We start from the raw sequence: 14,349 nt of genomic DNA, 5'->3' as shown, positions 1-14,349 counted from the left end.
ACCCAAGTGTGGATGTCAGGCACTGGTTGACTGGGAGTTTTGCATGAATAACGACTGAATGACGTCTGGGCGACTCCCAGGGTTTACAGTTCAGCATGTGTGTAAGTCTCACTCAGGGTCTGTGTGCTCTGCTGAAGATGAGGTTTGGGCTCAGGGATAAGGAATTCAGCCACCATGGTGCTCGGCTTCCCCATTTGAAGGTGTTAGGACTCGGCTTTTCTATTATGTATATTGCACTAATTCCCCATTGTGCTGGGCTCTGTACACACACACAACAACAAAACCAGTCCTGTCTCAAAGACAAGAGACAGCAGATGGATGCGTCAGATGGATGGAGGGAGGTACAAGGTAACATTGAGGTTATAGCAGTGATCAACTGTACACTAGCTGTCGAATCATTATCAAGGCTTTTATAAGCATCACAACGGAGGTGCGTTTTAAGAGGAGATTTGAAGGAGGATAGTGGAGTGACCGGGCAGATTTTTACAGGGTGCTCCTCCCATTCAAAAGGGGTGGCCCAGCAGAAAGCATGAAGGAGCTTGTGGGAATATTGGGCTGATGGTTGACAAAGGTATCATTGGTGGAATGGAAGTGGGAGTCAACGACTGAATAGAATATAGGAGGTGATAGGCAGGATGGGGTTACAACAGGAAGGACTTGTAAAATAACGAAAAATAATGTGTTTCGTGCTGCAGAGAATGGGGAACCAATGGAGGGATACAAAGGATTGGGGGAGTGACAAGGTTGAAAGAACAAGCCAAGAAGATGGTCTTTGCAGCAGTGTTTAAAATAGATTGGAGGGCAGGGGAGGCGGAGAGGGGGAATGGTATTTGTCAAAGCCAGAAAGGAGGAGGTTGCAATCAGCCAGGCTATTCCTGCTTTATAGATAAATATACTTTGCAATCTGTCATTCCTCTTCTATCTTCATTTTTCTGGTTGCTGTCAGTGGATGCATATGTCTGGTTCTTTCAGTTAAAACTTCCATCAGAATCTGGAATTTTTCTGTCAGTGAGATTTCTCCATCCATAATCATGTATGTTATCTTTGCACTCTCGAAAATGTGAATTGTCCCATCTCTTGCGCTTCTGTACTAAGTGTGTGTCCATGAAGAGGTAACTACTGGTTTTGTGGAGAATAGCTTGTATGGGTGCACAGACCCAAAAAAAATTTTTAAATTTATAAGGGTTTCATCTTGATAAGCTTTAAAGCAACTGTTGTATATCAAGATTTAGATTTCGTAAGCTGTGTGACCTATTTAGCACAGTTAAAAATAGGAAGTTTACTGTAATTGGCTTGTTTGCGCATTTCTGTTTCTAGCTTAGTAAGTGAGAAAGCATAGATGATATTTATCATAAGTCTGAGTTTATTTTTATTTTGCTGATTAATAAATGTTTTGAGCAACAGTTTTTTTTCCCGTTGTTTGGGCTGGACCTTTTCCCAACAGTTATTTTTAGAAGGATTTTATTCGAATTTTCCATAAACTAGTGACAATGTCTTTCAGAGAGACGAGGTGGGGGAGGTAATATCTTTTATTAGACCAACTTCTGTTAGTGAGAGAGAGAAGCTTCTGAGCTTGTCTCGCTTATCAACAGAAGTTGGTTCAATAAAAGATATTACCTCCCCCATCTTGTCTCTAATATCCTGGGACCAACACAGCTACAACAACACTGCATATGTCTTTTTAGGACATTTGACCCATGTCAGCTTTCTCAAGAGTGGTCTTCTGTGTGTGGTTGTTTTTGATATTTTGCGGGAATCAAAGACCAATAGTCTCTGTGATATGAAAAGTACTGAATATTTTTTAAATTGCTGGCTTAAACGTGGTTCTTCGAAGTTGACACTTGCTAATGATAACTTAATTCAAAGTTGATTGGATTGAGTTACGTGGTTTCAAGGTAGGCCTTGCAGCAGATTTGTCCAAAGACGTTGGAGAGAGGTATTGCAAGGCGGAGTGGGCAAAAATGTTTCCATTGAAAAAATTTCAACCTGCTCTAAGCGAAAGCTAAAAGAAACACTTTGGGCCAATGTCTATGCTGTTGTAAATGGACAGCCCAAAAGAACTATGCTCATTTATGCCAACAGACAGTTTGGCTCTCAATTTTTAGTTGATTATTTTGTGGCTATAGTAGTTACTCTCTTATACACATATGCAAAATGTTCCCTCTTGAGAAACCTCTGCATTACCTACCCTGAGATAAGCATCAGCTGCAACTCCCATTTCTTTGTCTCATTGCTTAGAGGGAATTGTTTTAGATTTGCAAAATTCAGAGATCTTAGATGTGATGAAATATAAGGGATTTCTCAAGAAATATTGCATAACTTTATTGCATGGATCATTGATTTGACAAACCTTGGTCACCTTGACCCAGGACTAAGGGCCTAAATACCTTTGAGGATATGGGCCCTAGTCCATCCACCTAAATTGTTCCTAGTAATATAGTCATTAGGCTATGTATAGAGTAGTTTTAACATGCTAAAGGAATGAGTCTCCAGTTTCCATGCACATGACGTAGCTTTATCTACTTTATTATTTAATAGCGTTTGTAATGCCACTAAATAAAGCCTGGTCACATTTTACAGTCTTCAGATTCCAGGAAGAACTAGTGCTTTAGTTTTTTTCTGCTAGATAAATACATAAAATAAACAAGAATGATGGTTTTTGGAACAGAAATCTACAGTGATGCTGTTTTCTCGGGGCTTTCTGATAATTTCAAGCAATTGTTTGTCAATAGTCTATTGTTTATTTTCCCAGAGCTGGAAGACCAGAGTCTTCATTACCTATGAGAGGAAGTCATAGCATTATGACAAGGCAGAGTCTTGCTTAAAGATTAGCTATAGTAATCTCCTGAAATTCGTCATATTTACATGCTGAATCATTTTCAATGGCAAGTAAGAAGCTTAACACTTGTATGTTTTCGTTATAAAAAAAAAGAGACAGAATGCACATTCTTGAAGAGGACAGTAAGTTGTATAATGGCAATAACCGAGTAGCTCTGTTAGCAAACCACGTAAATATATAGTGCCAGTATACAAGGAGCTGGCTCCAAAGCAGAGCTGAAACTGGTATGCAGTGGGTAATTTAAAGTCTGCGTTCCTTGCTAGGAGGAATATCTGTTTCTTTTCAGCTCTGATCTGTTGGCAAGGTTAGTCTGAAATAAAGACTGTTGAATGCAAGCAAAAAAATTGTTGACAGAGCACCTACAACAGCGGTTTCCTCATGTGGAGAAGTTCCAGGCGTTGTGAAATGGATGAGCTGCACATGATTAGCAACACAGTCTTGGAATAGCATCCTGATTTGTCAATAGTAGTAGGATATTCTTAACGGGGGCTTTTCTCTTCTATCTTTTTTGATGGGGTAGCCATTTTTCCAGCATCAAGAAAGCTGGGTAAAGTGAGTCCAAGACCTATCAGGTATGAGAACTACAGACTGTGTAGAAACCTATGTTTTTTGGAAATCTCTTCAGCACAGATATCCATTAAAGTAGAGCTGGTTGCTAATAATACCAACTGTGATGAGTTAGATGTTAGCTCTGAGGTTAGATTGTAGCTACAGGATGTTTACAGCTCATTAATGTAATTTAATTTGTGCTAGTTTCACAACTCACTAGTCAAAAATCATGCACCAGATAACAGCATGAGGGATGGGGAGGATTGGCTTGCTTTTGGGATTTGAAATATAATCCAGAATTTTCACATCTAAAGTAGTAGTTCAAATTTGGCCTGCGTCATAAATGTCTGAAAGCTGTCTTATACCATCAAATGACCTGCAATGTCATGAGTGAGATAAGACCCCTAATTGTAGTCGGAAAACTGCTGCTCTGCCAGATTTGCCCAAAAACTCACTAAATGAGTCAATGCGATCCAGTCACTGATGCCAACCCATAAAAGGTTATTTACAAAGAACAGTGTGGAAGCTGCTTGTGTGTCCCCAAACGCTTGTTTGTGGGTCTCTGGGCCAATTGGCTAAACTATGGGAACAGCAGATTTAACCAACTAATAGGCTATTATGCAGAAAAGAGAGTGGCTGGAGATCCCATGCCCCGCTGCCTAGGTGTGTTGCTCTGATAGAAGCAATTCCCATGCTAAGTGATGCAGAGGCATTGTGGGTAATGGCACAGGAAGGTAGTGCTAGGGCAAAGTACAAATGGTCAAGTGAAGAGACTTTTTAAAAGCCTAGTGGGAGACAGCCTGAAAGAGGATTTGGGGGAAAGGAGCACTGAGCATTAACGACAGCCCTAATGGCTTTGGAACCATAAGGCCATTTAATGAAGTTTTAAAAACCAATAATGATACCCACTCTATATAGGGAAAGAACAGAATTTGCCTCAGTCTTGTAGCTTGGTTGCCTCAGTCTTGTAGCTTGGTGGAGATCTCTGGTACCTGTCCCCTCTCAGAACACTGCATTGTGGAACACCACAGCGGCATGGAACTGGCCGCTGCACCTTTAGAAAATGAATACAAAAGACTCCTGTGAGGCAGGTAATTAGGTACAATTAATATTTGACATCTGAGGACACTGAAGGTAAGGGACTTGGCCAAGGCCATACTGTATGTGTCAGAGCTGGAATTACATCTTAGGTGGTTTTGCATGATATTCTGAGCTGTGCTCAACTTGCAGCCAAAAGAGGGGTAGAGGAAGTCTATGGTGACTTAAGCCAGCCTTGCTCCTCCATGATCCTGCAGTGCTCCAGCAGCTGTAGAAGTCCCCAGCATAATTTAGACAGCTCTGGGGTCTTTCTAAGCCTATACCTATACTGCAGTTTATGTCGGTGAATAAACCACCCCCCTGAGCGACATTAGTTACACCGATATAAGTGCTGGTGTGGGCAGCACTATGTTGGCGGGAGAGCGTCTCCCGCTGACGTAGCTACCGCTGCTCGCTGGCGTAGGTAAGCTGGAGTAGGTAAGCTGACGGGAGAGCTCTCTGATGCAGCTGCACTGCAGTAAGCTCTCTAGTGTAGCCATTGCCTAAGTTACAGCATCCTCCCTGGGACTGCCCTATGGGCTGCAATGCTGCATGCTATGGCCTCACATGTCCCCTCTGGCCCCCAGCTTGCTCCCTACCCAAAAGCCAGGGAGTGGGTCCTCAGAGGGCAACTTTAAAGCAATCTTCCATAGTGTCTGTATTAGGGAACCCTCCCCCAGCCAGACCCGGGACTTTCAGGGCCCCTTTAGACTGCTTCAGTGATTTTATAGATGTTAAGAGACCACACGGATATGACAATCTCCCCCCTTGTCTCCCAGTCCTGTGCTTAGACCAGTAGATCACAAATCTTGCTGCCATATTGCATATGACAACCCACATTTCTGAATTTCCTTTAGGATCCCAGGAAGCAGCTGTTAATTGCCCTGAAGTGCTCTGGCTGGAATTGATACATAACAAAGAGAAAATTTGCACTGAGTGTTTACAAGACAATAGACATGGGTATAGCCTTGATACTCATGGTGAACATTTCAATTCTGTGCAGAGATTCAAACCCAGTGTAATTATAGCGAGACTAAGACCCTGGAAGGATCACAGAGAAGCAGAGTCGCAGCCTTAGGTCCTTTTCACAGCCACTGTGGTATTCTCCAGAAGCTCTCACGCCTTTTATTTTTTACCTTTAAAAATGAAGTTTCTAGCCTTTCTGGATGTAACCCAGGACACTAGCCTCTGTTTGCCAGAAGCTGGGAATAGGCAACAAGGGATGGATCACTTGATCATTGCCTGCTGGGGCTAGATGGACCTTTGGTCTGACCCAGTATGGCCATTCTTATGTCCACTACTGTCTTGTGGTAGCTGATGAAACAGACTGAAATAGCAGCACCAGGAGAGCAGTGTAAGTAAAGGAAAAGAAGGAGCTTTACAAAAAGAAGGAGCCTAGGCCATTGAAAGAGAATGAGAGTCTTCACTTAGCAACCTCCACTACAGCTTCCCTATACCTAACATAACTCATAGCTACGTTATAGCTTTTCCCTCCTGTACCCCTCACTAGGCCATACAATTCTGCACAGTCTGCAAGGAATTGTCACGATTACTAAAGGATGATGGGCCACTACAGACACTTAGGGATGGTTGGAGGGAAGGTGCTAGCTAAGTGCAATGTATTGTCTCTAGGAGACAAACTCCAGTTGACACCTTTATTTTTGATATGTGATATTTTCCTCTCTCTAAATTTAATTATGAAGTCGATGCCTCCACTAACATTTAAAGCACAGTAAAATGCATAGGAAGTGGTGTTCCTTGCTCTGTTCTAAGCATCAGTGATGTTTTGTGATGGAGAAACACAGTATTTCCAGCAGGCAGGCAAAGACCCTTGCAGTCCCCTTTAAGAGCCACCTTTATTTCACAGACCCTTCAGCAACAGAGCAGTGTCCCTAATACCAAAGCACAGCATTCTGCTAGAACTGCATGTAGCTTCGACAATCTAGCACAAGGTGTCACTGTTGGAAACGAGTTGCTTTACTTTAGAACAGCGTGGATCGCTCAGACCTGGCTTTAGTATTTTTCCAAATGCCTTTCTACCAGCTCAGTGTCAGGAGGGAAAACTCCTTTCTGTTATGTCACTTGTTTTCATTTTATTAAAGGAAATGCAAATGCTCACATTTGCTCATTTTCAGTGGCTCTCTTAGAGACTCCAGGCCCAATTTACCTCTGCACTACTTGTTTTATGCTGGTGTGACTTTGACCGCAGAGGACAACGTGGAGAAGTCAAGTGGTGACTCAGTCCCTATTGGGAAATGATTAGCAGTTGTTTCTGCAATTTGTATGTGTGGTTTGTATTTCTTCCCTTCAACGTTTTGGTTAGTCTGGTGTGACAGTTCTTTCCGTCTGAATAGGTGGAATCCTGTGTGAAAGCTACTGGTGATTGAATTCCAAAGCTAGAGAACAGTCCTGTTTACCTACCTCCCAGGTGCTTGTAAGGATGAATTGGCTGATGGCTGGCTGAAAAGTGCTCTGAAGAGGATCTGTGATGTAGAACAGCTAAGCGGGGGTGCTATTATTTTTACAAACCTGGCCAGGGTCTTAGGACCAGACCGTGCATCTGGGAGCTCCCCAGCACTCCCCAACTCATCGTTTTTTAGGAGGATGCAGAAGCTGCTGATCAGCTCTGCTAGATGGTATGGAAGGGAGCCAGGGTCATAATCCCATCTCCTCCCTGCCTTTTTTAGCAAGACGTGCCCCAAACAGCTCTATCAGGGAGCATCATCTGTGTGGTCAGGAGAGTGCAGGGCTGCAACAGAGCCTGTCACATGAGCTGGGGAAGGGTATGTAAGTGGGGGAAAACTCCTTGGGAATCTGTCCAGGGACCAACCACCATCTGCACCCCAAAACGTTGTCCCCTACAGGCCTCACCTACATATGTCATGGTGACAGCCTGGGAATTTATTGCTGTGACTTCGTTGGCCTGGAGCAGAAACTGCTGCTGTGGCTTAAGCATGACATAAACGGCCTACTGAACGTTCTTGGAATTTCTGAGCTAAGAGCACAGAGAAAAATCTTTCTCCACTTGGATGTTGCCTTCTGGATGAAAGTGATTTGGGGATCTCTCTCTTATTATTTCTTAAAGGCTCTTCTGCCAGTGGCAGAAATGGGAGTAGGGGAAGCTCTCAGTGCTCCTGCCAAGAAAGAGGGGGAGTTGCTGCTGCTCAGCCAGGCCAGGGAGAAAAGGGGAGTTGCTGCTCAGTGAGACCTGGGCATGGAGAGGGAATTGCCGGTCAGCCAGACCTGGCAGAGGATAGAGAGCCAGGCCAAGGAGTGGAAGGGGATCTCCCCTCTGCTCCAGGAGGGGCAGTGTGTTCTCATTTTCCCCCCTCCCTGCTCCCCCTCTTAAACCCCTTCTCTCTACTAGTGTTACCATGTAAATCTTACCATGTTGGGATGTGTAGGTGTCAGTACCCAAGCCACATGACGGCATTTCTGTTTTTTCAGTTTGCTTTTTAAAAACCTAGGAAGTTATTCACAAAAGATCTACAGTAACTCCTCACTTACTGTCGTCCCAGTTAACGTTGTTACGTCACTGATCCACGTGCCCGTTTAAAGTTGCGCAGTGCTCCCGTATAATGTTGTTTGGTAGCCGCCTGCTTTGCCCACTGCTTGCAGGAAGAGCAGCCCGTTGCAGCTGGCTGGTGGGGGCTTGGAACCAGGGTGGACCGGCAGTCCCCCCATCAGTTCCCTGCTCCCTTGAGTTCCCTGTGTGGCAGCTGCCCAGCAGGCTATCAATTTTCGGGTAGTTCAGGTGTCCCTCCCTACACTGTCATGTGCTCCTCCTGCCCTCTGCCTTGGAGCTGCTCCTGGGAGTCTCCTGCTTGCTGTGCATAGGGTGGGGGGAAGAGAGGTGCAGATGTCAGGGTGTGTCCCCCACAAACTGTGTGTCTCTGTCTCACACACACATGCACAACCCAGCACTTTGGATAGTGGAGAGAGTGGTGCACTCCAGTGGGATAGTGTGAGTTCATCATCATGTTCAGTTTCTGCAGGGAATGGTTGCAGACACTGCCATGTGTCTATTGTGTCTGCTCCCTCCATTTGTGCTGCCTTGCAGAGTGTAAGGCTACATTAATAACAATGCGTTAACCCTTGAGGTCTTAGCCGAGTGCTAGTTCATCATTTAGCAGCAAGGCATTCCCTGGGAAATATCCTACTCTCTGACTCCTCAACCAAGCTTCACAATCATCATTGCTTTGTACAGTATTAAATTGTTTGTTTAAAACTTATACTGTGTGTGTGTGCATGTGTGTGTATATTTATTTATTTCCCTGGAACCTAACTCCTTCCCCCCCACCCCATTTACATTATTTCTTATGAGGAAATTGGATTCGCTTAACATAGTTTCTCTTAAAGCACCATTTTTCAGGAACATAACTGCAACGTTAAACGAGGAGTTTATCTTCATCATCATCACCACCACCACCACTCCCATAACCGCATTGGTTGTTGGGGCCTCATCATTGATGAGCAATCAACCAATTGTCTCCACTCCTGATGTTTGTGTGTCACTGCTTGAGTCTCCGCGAAGTCCATTCCCGTCCACTCTTTTATGTTGTCAATCCATCTCTTCTTCTGTCTATCTCTTCTTTTCCTCCCCTGTACTGTCCCATGGAGGATGATCTTAGATAGGCCAGATGATCTTGTTACATGGCCTTACCACTTCAGCTTGTGCTTCTTCACGATTGTCAGGAGGTCTTCATATGACCCAGCACACTGGGTGATGATGTTGCGGACCTCTTCATTAGGCACGTGGTCGAACTAGAAGATGCCCAGGATTTTATAGAAGTATCTCATCTCATCTCTAAGCAAGTGGTTGCTGTACATTAAAATAGTATTACTAAAGGTTGAAAAGTCAAGTACTCAAAAGTCAGGAAATGGCCGAGGTGAAGTTGATTGGGCAGGACCCTTCCTCAAATCTTATTCTCAATAGAGAATTCTTAATTTCTTCATGGGCTTTCCTATGGAACTCACCATTATAATATCAGAATTCTGCACAGTTATTAAATCCATTTATTTTCACAATACCCTGGTGAGGTGAGGAGGTGATATTGATATCCCCTCTTTACAGATGGGGATCTGAGGCACAGAGAGATTGAGGTCAAAAAATGTCCACTGGTTTTGATTGTTCAATCTGAGTCACCTAAGACCTGATTTTTCAGAGTACATAGCATTATTTAGCACTTTATACTTTCAAAGCATAGCTCCCACTGACTCCAGTTGCAGTTATGAGTGTGCAGCACTTCTGCACCTCAGAGGCTGAAGTCAGGCAGCCAGGAAAGAAGGAACATACAATTAGTGACCACATGTGAAAAGTTTGGTTTAAGTGACTTGCCCACATAGGAACTCTGAATACATAAATTCAGTTCTCCATGGCAACATTCAACAACCTTAAACGTAAGACCCTACAGTCTCACGCCTGCAATCCATACACCTATCAGCTTCTGTCACAAATGAGACAGGGGTCCTACAGATGACAGCCTCCTCCTTTACCACACAAGCCTGGTTCATACCAAAACCAGACCCATCCTCTGCACTGACTGAGGCAGGAGTCCTATGGAAAAAAAGAGCATGTGATCACATAATCAAAGACTGTAAAACAGTGCATATGCACTGAATTAAGGTTGCATAGGCTGCAAGGAAAGGGGCTGTAACACAGGTATCACCTGAGATGGTCTGATCCATGAAGGCAAGACCAAGCCTCCTTATACAGTAACTCCTTGCTTAATGCTGTAGTCCTGCTCCTGAAAAATGCAACTTTAAGTGAAACGATGTTACTTGAATCCAATTTCCCCATAAGAATTAATGTAAATAGGTTCCAGGGAAAAAATTTTCAGCAGACAAAAGACTATCTATAGTCTTATAGTCTATAGTGTATATATATATACACACACACACAAACAATTTAATACTGTACATAGCAATGATGATTGTGAAGCTTGGTTGAGGTGGTGGAGTCAGAGGGTGGGATATTTCCCAGGGAATGCCTTACTGCTAAATGAGGAACTAGCACTTGGCTGAGCCCTCAAGGATTAAACACACTGTTTAATGTAGCCTCACACTCTACAAGGCAGCATGAATGGAGGGAGGGGAGACAGCATGGCAGACAGAGATACACACCCTGTGTGTGTGTGTGTATGAGAGAGAGAGAGATGCACACTGCCCCTTTAAGTATGCTGACCCCACTCTCAGTACTTTGCCTTTTTAAGTATGTCAGCAAGTTGAGACAGTAGCTACTGCCAGCAAGCTCTCTCCATCCTGAACCCCTGTCGTGCCCCCCCCATGGAGATGGGTTAAGTGGGGGGCAGGAGCTGGGGGGAGGGGGCACATGCTCTTCCCCTCTCTGTTCCCCCTCAACACATAGCAAGCAGGAGGCTCCTGGGAGCAGCTCCAAGGCAGAGGCAGGGGCGGCTCTAGACATTTCGCCACCCCAAGCATGGCGGCATGCCATGGGCGGTGCTCTGCCAGTCGCCGGGAGGGTGGCAGGCGGCGCCGGAAGACCCCCCACAGGCACGCCTGCCAGAGGTCCACTGGAGCCGCCTGCCGCCCTCCCGGTGACCGGCAGAGAGCCCCCCGTGGCATGCTGCCCCAAGCACTTGCTTGGCGTGCTGGGGCCTGGAGCCACCCCTGGGCAGAGGGCAGGAGCAGCACATGGCAGCGGGGGGAGGGACCGCTGAACTGCCCCAGTAATTGATAGCCTGCTGGGTGGCTGCTGCACAGGGAACTTAGGGGAGTGGGAAGCTGATAGGAGGGCTGCTGGTCCACCCTGGTTCCAAGCCCCCACCAGCCAGCTGCAATGGGCTGCTCTTCCTGCAAGCAGTGGACAAAGCAGGCAGCTGCCAAACAACGTTATAAGGAAGCATTGCGCAACTTTAAGCGAGCATGTTCCTTAACTGATCAGCAATGTAACAACGAAACAGCGTAAACCAGGACAACTTTAAGTGAGGAGTTACTGCAATACAAATGGAACAGTCTTGTTGTGACCATATACCCCAACATAGGTGTAATTACAGCAGAGACAGGGCCTTAATTTAATGAAGGCAGTCACACTGCAGATGATCTTTCAGTAGAAGGCCACACTGTTATCAATGTAATGCAATCAGAGCATATTTTAGTATCAGTTCTGCTAATTACATCTGGAAATAAGGGAATGGAAGCGTCTGTGATTGGACTAATGGAAACTTTCGGTGGGTGTCTCCATTATCCTCATGTTGAATAGCCTAGTTTCCTTTCTTGAATGATCAATGCGAACACAGCAAGCTGCCGGAGCATGGGATGGCAGACTGTTTCCATGGTGCTACAAGAACAACATCCAGGTTATTGGGAATAAACTGATGTGTAATAGGATTAAAAAAAATTCATAAAATGTTTTTAACAACATTCTGAGTACTTGGACTCTGACGCGAGCCTCTTTATCCTCATCACTGCTTTGCTGAGACTATTAGCCAGAGGCAAGACTGTTTCTTATTCAGTAATGGAATTCCCATCTAGAAAACAGCTCTCTAACTCAAAGTCTAAATCAGCCAGAGCATCCTCCGGGGAGTCACATGACTAAACTCCACAAGACACTCAACAGCTTTTGTTCAGAGCAGTGCGGAAAACAACCCAAACCATCTTTTGCGCCTAACAAAAAAGCTTGAAAAAAAGTTGACGCTTAGGCTGAGAACCAGCTACAGACATCAAACTTCAGAGGCAGAAGGGTTTTTCAAGGAGGCACCCTCAGCCTTTAAGGGAAATAAGGGGAATCTTGCAATAGCCTCAAGTGACCTAGAGACCCCTCTGAGCAGCAAAGGTCAGACCTGGAGCTAGATCCAAATTGGCACATGCTTTAAGAATGATCAGAACTGGGGCTTGTTTTGGCCACCTTTAGGCAGAATCGAGAAAGTCTGGGTGCTCAGCACTGGCATTTTGGTTGTGACCCATCTCTGCACCCTACTCTGACCTGGGAGGAATCTCCTCCTTCTCCAGAAGAAAAAAAAATAACATTCAGTTCCCTAATGATTGTAATGGGCTGTTATCACAAAACTAGAAGTGTCCTTCTAAGTGTGACTTCACATAAATGCTTAAAAACACCTTTTAGTGGGAGTGGGGATATGTGAAGCAGACCATTCATAAAGATCAATTTTCCTTTTTATCACTTGTATTACAATAGCTCCTCAAGCCCCCTGTATGCTAGGCTCTGTACATACACATAGGAAGAGCCAGGCCCTACCCCAAAATGCTTACAATCTAAACTGCAGTATTATTCTCCCTATTGTACAGAGAGATATGGCTGGGGTTTTCTAAGGGAGTTAGACAACCAAGTCAAAGTCTCAGTGACTTACCCAAGGTCGCACAGCAAGTCTGTAGCAGAGCTGGGAACTGAATGCTGACGTCTCGAGTCCCAGTTCAGTGCATTAATCACAAACCCAGCTGCACATTCACTTCCAGGAACCTGACCCCATAATGATACATCCACCATTATCTGAGGGTGCCATTATCCAAATTAGTGCAAGCAGGTAGCACTACTGCCCACAAAATAAAGAAGCTGTCCCCAGTTGGTCCATTTGCATATGAACACTTGACATGTATGATTCTAGGTGCATAACTTTGTGGAGGAAAGCCAGCTTTTGTCTTCCTTGAAAAACAGGTTTGTAATGGGTTGAACTACCTGAGAAAATGAAAGAGAGAAAGTGGTGACTCTGCAGTAATGAACTTTACCAGGCACATCTGATTGAAAAGCATCCACATGTCAATGAAAACAACAGAAAAGCAGAGTTTGGCAGCTGATGTTATTTCTATGCTAGGAGCACTTTACTGGTATAGGAATACCAGGATACTGTACTAGCAAATGCTCCTAGGATGGATGCAGTTATACTGGCAAAGCTGTGCTTTCTACCGGTGCAGTAAAACCACGTCCCATGAGCAGCAGCATATTATCGCCTAGGCCAACAGGCTTAAGCCTAGGGCGGCAAATTTGCTCAAGCCCCCTCCCCAACTCCGCTCCCTCCCCAAATCCCCAGCCCACCTCCTCCCCGCAGGCATGCCGTGCTTCCCTCCTTCCACCTCCCTCCTAGGCTTGCCATGCGAAAGCACTGGGAGGGAGGGAGAAGTGAGTAGCGGCGCGCTCGGAGAGGCGGAGCAGAGGTGAGCTGGGGCCCACAGGCTCTGGGAGTAACCTGGGGGAGGGGGCCAGGAACCGCTCCCCGCCCCAGCTCACCTCCGCTCCACCGCTGCCAACCCCCTAGCGCGCCGCAACTCCCCTTCTCCCCCCTCCCTCCCAGGCTTGCTGCGGGGGAGCGGAGGTGAGCTGGCGCGGGGGGGAATTTTTTGAGGGCCTAAGGGTGGCAAATTTGTTAATTTGCCACTGCCCATGAGCAAAACAACCCATCCCGATAACAGTTTGGCCAGTATAGCTGCATCTACACCATTAGGGACCTCCGCGAGCACAGTGGTGTTGGTCAGGGACATAGGTGCTGGAACTAGGGGTGCGGGGGGTGGTGGTGGTGGTGGTGCTGCAGCACCCCCTGGCTTGAAGTGGTTTCCATTATATCCAGGGCTCCCAGGTTGGTTCAAGGGCTCTCAGCACCCCTGGCACCGCTGGTCAGGGATCACACCTCTTTGCACCCCTGACCAACATAGCGGTGCCAGCAGATATCCGTAATGTAGACATAACCACAGTCACAGACTGGAGGAAAGAGAATGGAAAGTCCTACTCTTTTGTCAGCTCTGTTAGAACTGGTAGACTTTGCAAGTCATTTGTTTCCCCTTTATTTTGCAAAGAAGTTTGCTCCTGGGCCAAGACCTTTCCTGCCAGCTTCAGCAATCAGCAAATTTGCACAGCTGCTATATAAACTCCTAAAAATAGGGGGCTGTAAAGAAAATGCTGACACAGCCTCAGA

At 45.6% G+C, this 14,349-nt stretch overlaps 1 protein-coding gene across 1 annotated transcript in view; it reads right to left on the bottom strand.

Moving 5' to 3' along the window:
* Window positions 1-14,349, bottom strand: part of LOC127049501 (uncharacterized) — a 40,743-nt gene that overhangs the window by 21,788 nt on the left and 4,606 nt on the right. Inside the window, exons 2-4 of the mRNA XM_050950339.1 lie at window positions 9,878-10,022; window positions 9,129-9,229; window positions 7,853-7,928 (exon numbers count right to left, since the gene is read on the bottom strand). Coding sequence (XP_050806296.1) covers window positions 7,853-7,928; window positions 9,129-9,229; window positions 9,878-10,022 — 322 coding nt within the window. The remainder of the gene's footprint in view (window positions 1-7,852; window positions 7,929-9,128; window positions 9,230-9,877; window positions 10,023-14,349) is intronic.

This window comes from Gopherus flavomarginatus, chromosome 4, assembly GCF_025201925.1.
Source record: "Gopherus flavomarginatus isolate rGopFla2 chromosome 4, rGopFla2.mat.asm, whole genome shotgun sequence".
In the NCBI taxonomy this organism is placed as follows: Eukaryota; Metazoa; Chordata; order Testudines; family Testudinidae; genus Gopherus; species Gopherus flavomarginatus.
The sequence above is the reverse complement of the archived record's forward strand: the minus strand, read 5'-3'. Positions and strand labels throughout refer to the sequence as shown.